The sequence below is a fragment of the Nicotiana sylvestris genome, chromosome 12 (genome assembly GCF_000393655.2).
Source record: "Nicotiana sylvestris chromosome 12, ASM39365v2, whole genome shotgun sequence".
Classification (NCBI taxonomy): domain Eukaryota; kingdom Viridiplantae; phylum Streptophyta; class Magnoliopsida; order Solanales; family Solanaceae; genus Nicotiana; species Nicotiana sylvestris.
Window position 1 is genome coordinate 143,828,857 of NC_091068.1, and position 7,618 is coordinate 143,836,474.

General features: G+C 36.2%; 1 protein-coding gene across 1 annotated transcript; it reads left to right on the forward strand.

The window, feature by feature from the left end:
- Positions 1-1,628: 1,628 nt before the first annotated feature.
- LOC104234258 (uncharacterized) lies at positions 1,629-5,496 on the forward strand. The gene is made up of 7 exons (XM_009787798.2): positions 1,629-3,392; positions 3,667-3,757; positions 3,854-4,011; positions 4,127-4,178; positions 4,267-4,346; positions 4,435-4,528; positions 4,614-5,496. Exons 1-7 carry the CDS (start codon positions 1,776-1,778, stop codon positions 5,282-5,284), a joined length of 2,763 nt encoding a protein of 920 aa, XP_009786100.1. The 5' UTR covers positions 1,629-1,775; the 3' UTR covers positions 5,285-5,496.
- Positions 5,497-7,618: the final 2,122 nt, after the last annotated feature.

Below are 7,618 nucleotides of genomic sequence, written 5' to 3' on the forward strand. Positions count from 1 at the left end.
TATTTCTTACTTATCTATTCACTAATAATCCATGCATGTAGGTTTAAGGGTAAAAGATTACCTCTTGTAGACCAAATCTTGAAAGAAAACTTTTGGGTTATTCTTGAGATTTTGAAGAAATCCTATGGAATCTAATCAAACCCTTATTGTAACTAGTGATTAAGAAGTGAAATCATCATCAAAACACACCTTAAAACTCATCTTTAGTGTGTATTGGAAGCCTTGGCCGGATGGATGATGGAAAGAAAAGCCCTAGTCTTGAAATTCTTTTATTTTTCTCTCTCTCAGCTCAGGTATTAATAGGCCCAGGTACAATATTTTTCCACTGGTGCTATAGCTGTGCTATAAGGCTTTAGCTCACTGGTTTGCTATAATTTCTACTTCCCTATGTAGTTGTGCTATGGGGAGATAGTTCACTATATTTTCTTCAGTTTTATTGCTTTGAAATTAACATCCAAGTGTTCCCCGTTATTGCAACACTCAAAGATTAATAAAATAATTATCCCCAAGTATCCAAATAACTTCATCCACTCCAGTAATTTCTCATGTAGTTCAGGTCTAAATTAAATTGTATTCCTAAGATCGAAATTGCTCGAATTAGCTATAGAAATTCACGGGGCCCTACACATTAGCCTACCTCGGCACCACAAATCTCGAGTTCTTGGTTAAAAACTTACGGGGCCTTACACCAAATCGATCAAAAAAGCAAAAACTTTTTTGGTTTGGTTTAGCTTTTATTTTGAATTTTAAAAATCGATCAAATTTGGTTTGATTTTGATTAAATAAAAAAATAACTGAAAAAATCGAACCAAACTGACTATAGAAGTAGCTATTTAAAATTTATTATTACACACACACACACACACACACACACACACACACACACTATATATATATATATATATATATATATATATATATATATATATATGTAAATGTATATTTTTATATAAAGTTTCTAAAATTTTATGGTACATGTTTATCATTTGCGCTCTTAGTCTAGTTCTTTACTATTATAATAATCTACTCTTTTGCCTTTACATTCTAGTTTGATTGATAGTTTTCTTTTTTCAAGTACAAGATTCTGTTCATGTTAAAAATAATCTATTTTTAATTGAGTCTTTAAATTATTCATCACCATTTGATTCAATTATCATCAACATATATTGGTAAATGATAGAGTTTTCAAAGAGCATGAAGTGTTACATTGAAAGTGTAGTCGTTGGAATATGTGTTTGGTAGTTATATCTCATATTTTAAAAAAAAAAATCGATAAATAACCGAAAAAACCTAAAACATGACATAAACTGAATTGATAAAAAAACCCAACTAAATTGCTTTAGTTTGGTTCTAATATTTGACAAATCGACTTATCTAGGTTGATTTCCTTTTAGGAAAAAATCGATCCAAATCGAACCATGAACACCCATAATTAATGTTATAAAAAGATTTTCTTAATAAAGGGATTGGAGGGATTAAAATACTTAGACGTGAGGGGAGGCGATGAGAGTAATGGGAACTAAGAGACCCTCCATTGACCACTTCCTTTCCCTCTTCACAATCCATCCAATTTCCTAAACACAAACATAACAGTCTTACTTTCCTTGTTTTTCTCTCTTCCACTTCTCTACCACTCTCTTCTCCTTAGCAATTTCTATGACGAACAAACAAACAAACAAAACAACAACACAAAAATCAACCCAAAAATCCCCATCTAAACATGCCGTTTTCCATTTGATCCTCCATTGGATTTTCCTAATTGGCAATGTGCTACAATGTATCGCAGGACGCTGACTATTAACTGGGATGGACTCGGAGAAGATGATGATGATGATCACTTCTTCGAGTCCTCTGACCGTCTTTCCTCGGTCGTTCCCCAGGACTTGGCGTCCTCGGGATCAGATGATGAGGTTGAGTTTGAGGATAGTCGACATTCTTTCTCGGCCTCGGCTTCTATCAAAAAAATCCGAGGCCTTGATATGGAGAAAACAACAATCAACAATCCTCCTCCCATTGTCATGGAAGATTACGGCATGTGGATGGCTGAGCCTGGAGACGTTAAAGAGCGTCGAAAACGCTTACTCCAGGGAATGGGGTTGACAAGCAATAAAGAACTCCTCAAGTTGACTAGTGCAAAAGTTATACGAGCCATTTCAAGAAAAGTTGATACATGCAAAGATTCTAAAACAAAAGTTAATATTTCTTCTAAAGAAGAACTAAAACAGGAGGAGCCAGAGCCTGAGCCTGAGCCTGAGCCTGAGCCTGAGCCTGAGCCTTCGAATTCGCCACCAATTTTGCTGCTCAGGTCGAGATCAGATGGTGACATACAATTTTTCTCTGTAACTACCAAGAAAAGGAAAGAACAACTAATTGGCGACGTTTCTAAACAACGTCTCACCAGGACATTTTCAGGAGTTTTGGCACCAACCACAAGAATATGCCAATACGCAAATTCTGCTGTAATGGCGCAGCCCAAAAAGGGCACCACAAGTAAATCTTCACCACCACAAAATGGCAGTGAGAATATGCCATCATCCACATTGCCAAATGGATGTACTGATTTGGGATTTGCTTCATTTTTCTTGATAAAAAATCTTGACACTGGAAAAGAATTCATTGTTAAAGAGTCAAATGAAGAGGGAATGTGGAATAAGCTCAGTGATTTACAAACTGGAAAGCAACTTTCAATGGAGGAATTTGAGAAATCTGTTGGATACTCTCCTGTTGTTAAGGAACTGATGCGCCGCGCAAATGTTTCAACAAACGATGAAAGGAAACTAAACGTAAATGCATACCTCAATAAGAGTTTCAGATATAGCAAGAAAACAGGAGTTGCTCTTTTAAAGAACATAAAAGGAGTTGCAAATAGTATGAGTGGATTAATAACTGATAAAGAATTCGAACAACCTGCACCAGTGGAACAGAAACAAAACAAGAATTCCTCACAATGGATTAAAGTCCGCCAACAAGGAAAGATTTACAAAGATTTTACAGCTTTGCAATTGTGTCAAGAAATTCAGGCTCATGAGGGATCTATATGGACAATAAGATTCAGCACGGACGCACGTTACTTAGCAACTGCAGGAGAAGACAGGGTAATTCATGTATGGGAAGTACAAGAATGTGATGTTATGTCTACAAAACCATCCGATGATCCGAATTCTGTTAGTGACACACCTGTTCATCCAACGGCTGGAAGTAATTCAGACCGTCCGCCCCTGCCAGTAATCACACATAAGAAGAAGGGGAAGACTTCTAATAAGAAGAAGGGCAACTCACTTCCAGACTATGTAAATGTACCAGAAACTGTTTTTGCACTCTCCGAAAAACCAATATGCAGTCTCAATGGTCATCAGGACGATGTCCTGGACCTTTCTTGGTCAAAATCTCAGGTCAGTTTTCATGTACTTAATCAGTTTACTAATTTGATGTTTACTATGACATGAAAAGGGCAACCTAGTGCACTAACCTCCAGCTATACGCGGGGTCTGAGGATGAGCTGGACCACAAGAGTCTATTGTAAGCAGCCTTACCCTGCATTTCTGCAAGAGGTTGTTTCCACGGCTCGAACCCGTGACCTCCCGGTCACATGACAACAACTTTACCAGTTACGCCAAGGCTCCCCTTCATGTTTACTATGACATGATAAATGAAATTTTGATGCAGCTGCTTCTTTCATCTTCAATGGACAAGACAGTGAGGTTATGGGATATTGAAACTCAGAGCTGCTTAAAAATGTTTGCGCACAACGATTATGGTGAGATACCGTCTTACTACATTGTAGCTACTCAATCAAGGCCATATTAAAAGTACCATCACATGTTTTGACAACTGATGAATCTCTGTGCGGCAGTAACCTGCATACACTTCAATCCAGTAGATGACGATCACTTCATCAGCGGTTCACTGGATGGAAAAGTCCGAGTTTGGAATGTATCTGATAGGAAAGTTGTGGACTGGACAGATCTTCATGAAATGGTTACTGCTACTTGCTACACTCCTGATGGCCAGGTATGTATAGCCCCAACTTTTACTGGTTTCAAACATGCCAAACCACTTCCCCCGCAATTCTAGTCATATTAGAGGTAAACAGTACCACTGATATTTTGCTTTTCTTTACCTAAAGGGTGCTTTAATTGGCTCACATAAAGGAAGCTGTCGCATGTACAGCGCCTCTGGTAAGTAAATCATCACACAGAATCATTTATTCTAGTGATAATTTTCAGAGGAATGCAACTGTTAACTTCCAACGCGTTTGTGATTTAGAATGCAAACTGGAACAGAAGGAAAACATTGAACTCGAACCCAAGAAGAAGTCCCTAGCCAAAAAGGTCACTGGTTTTCAGGTATTTCTCTTTTCTATATCTACCACTCTTAGGCGGCGATCTTGAATATTAGGAGATCTATTTAAAAACTGAACTTGTTGATGTCCAGTTTGCTCCAGGGAGTTCAACAGAAGTGCTTGTAACTTCAGCTGATTCGCGTATCAGAATTTTTGATGGATCAGACATGACCTATAAATTTAGAGGTACTTTCTAAAAGATATAATCGTTTAAGAGCTTGAATTACATTCGTTCATTTCATAAATTGTGGATCTATTTGCTGAACCTCAGGTTTCCGGAATACAAGCAGTCAAATTTCAGCTTCATTCAGTCAAGATGGGAAGTATATCATAAGTGCAAGTGAAGACTCTCAGGTCTATATATGGAAAAGAGAACCACCTAAAACTGCAAGTGGTAAATCGAAAAGTCTAATCAATGTTCAAACTTATGAGTATTTCCAATGTAAAGATGTTTCAGTTGCCATACCGTGGCCTGGCAGTATAAAAAATCAACCACCACTTGTAGATCAGACACAATCGAAAAGGCATTCAAAACGTTCCCCGCCACCACCACATCCTACCAATGGATCTCCTACGAGGGAAGACAACTCGGCTGGTGCAAATAGCAAGAGGCATTTACCACCTCTACCGGCCAGGAAAAACAGCGCAGTGGAGAAAATTCAAAGTAGTCAAGATGAGGACTCGGCTCAAGACTCTCCAACAGATCCTGGAGTTGGTGCTAGTGAATCATTTTCGTCAAGTTCTCCATCGATCAGAGATGGCGATTCACCTTCTATATCTTCTTCTAGTAGGTTTGATGGTAGTAACAATCAAGGAAATGTCGCTGTCCAAGCAACAGCATGGGGCATGGTTATTGTGACCGCAACCTCGGGAGGGGAAATCAGGATCTATCAAAATTTTGGGATGCCATTGAAAGCTAGTCGACCGACCAATCTCTTTTAACACTTAACTAAGTCAAAAGAGCTAGAGTCTCAAGTTCAACTTCACTATGCCTTTTAGCTTCAAATGTCTATGATGTGAAACAGGCAATTTTGGTACCATTTAGATTAGACAAACCAAAATTAGTCACAATTTTGTTCAATGTTACAAGTAATTAAGCATTTTTGGCTTGTGAACTTGCCTTGTGTAAATTAATTGCTCTGTTGTCTTTGTAAGTGCGCAGATTCGTTATTATAATTAAGTAACTGATACCTGTTTTATTAACACACTAGTATATATGTTCGCGCGAAAACCTAAATAATATTTTCTGCTATACGAATATTTTAGTCTTGAACAAATTTAAAAGCATTATTTTTAATTTCTGCTATAAATTTATTTTAAGTATCTAACTTTTTTCCTTTTAAGTATTCAATTTCTTTTTATTCGAGTTAAATACTTAATACTTTCGTAACATTCTCGTTGTCTTAAATGTAAACAGAAGAATACTATATAAACAACACCTCAACTTGGCAACACGTTTCAAGTATTAAACTTTGCGCTAGACATATTCGTGTGCTCATAAAAGTAGACATTTCATGATTCCATGTAGGAAGTGTATTTGCTTTCTACATAAAAAAGTTAAAAATTTATTTTTTACGGCATGTCTTTCATTAAAATATTTTTTTCCTACTCTGTTACATTAAACTTTAATATATTGTTCTTATTTTTTCTTTTCTTCTCTTCCTATATTTTCTTTTTCCCCTACCGTATCTCTTTTGTAATATTTTTCCCTATACATTTTCTTTCCCTTCCTTTCTTTTGCTTTTTCCCCCTATTGCAACTCAATTGACACGAAAGTTACACAGAGTGTTTGCAACACTTTAATAATTTAGAACTTTTTAGCTGTGCTGCAAGATGTATAAATTGGATAAAATAACTTCAAATTCGATGATTTGCTTAGTTCATGCATCTATCTTCTAAAAAGCATAATAAATATATTTTATTTTGGGTAAAATAAAGACATATTACTTAAATACCGATATATATTAGATTATGAAAGGTTTATACTTGATATTAGATATTGCAATTAAAAAAGAATTTTAAATATTTGAAAAAGAACAATCAACTTTGAGAAAATATGGTTTAGTGATTTAGATGATCTAACCACTTCTAGGTCCCAAAAAAAATGAACCGAAGAAGAAGAGAACACAATTGAAAACGGTAGTGAGCAGCAAAAAAAATACATGAATGGACCATTGAAATAAAAACGCATCCACCAAATTAGAGAAATAGAAGAGAACAAATAACCTTTTGAAAACAATTATTATCAAGTAAAAATAATACATCAATGGAAAATCAAAAATAAAAATACAATGTTCTAGGTCAAACAAATTATAAAAAGATAAACAACACAGAGGGGGGAAAAGATTTCATTCGAATTTTATCTCCTCTATATATTAAATCGGTGGTAGTAATTGATAGATTTCATTAAATGGATCAGTAATTAGAGAGCCACTGTTACTTGTATTTATATGATATGGATACATACATTGGGATAAGTATATCACCTACAAAGATAAGTATTAAGAGTCCATCACATATATGGGATAACTACAAATATGAGATAAACTCTTAGAGTCCTAATACGCCCCCTCAATCTGGACTGGCAGACATGACAGACAAATTGTCACGTAAGAAGCTGAACTGAGATGATGGTAAACCCTTTGTGAAAATATCTGCAAACTGTAACCGAGTTGACACATATCGAACAACAAGATCCCCTTGAGCAACTTTTTCACGAATATAATGAATATTAACATCAATGTGTTTGGAGCGGTCATGAAACACAGGGTTATGAGACATATATGTAGAGCTCACATTATCACAAAGAACATGAACTGGGTTACGAAGATAGAGCCCGATAACATGAAGAATATTACGAATCCAAGATGTTTCAGCCACAGTATAGGCGATAGCTCTATACTCAGCCTCTGTAGAAGATTTAGAGACTATTGGTTGCTTCTTTGCACGCCATGAGATAAGATTAGAGCCTAATAATACCGCAAACCCTGTGGTAGAGCGTCGACTATCAAGACAACTAGCCCAATCAGCATCCGAATAGGCTAATATAAAAGAGATGGACGAGGAGGCACAAAAGAACAATCCATATGTGATGATATCCTATAAATACCTGAAAATGCGCTTCACACAATACAGATGAGTAGTACGTGGAGCATGCATAAATTGTGAAACAATGTTAAAAGCATAGGCAATATCTGGGCGAGTCATAGTTAAGTATTGAAGAGCGCCAACCATACTCCTATATTCACTAGGATCCGAAAGTAACTCACCATCCAT

Coding starts and splice junctions, on each gene's coding strand:
- LOC104234258 (XM_009787798.2), top strand. CDS start 1,776: ATGTATCGCAGGACGCTGACTATTAACTGGGATGGACTCGGAGAAGAT. Junction 4,012..4,126: donor GCTACACTCCTGATGGCCAG/GTATGTATAGCC, acceptor CTTTACCTAAAG/GGTGCTTTAATTGGCTCACA. Junction 4,179..4,266: donor TCGCATGTACAGCGCCTCTG/GTAAGTAAATCA, acceptor TTTGTGATTTAG/AATGCAAACTGGAACAGAAG.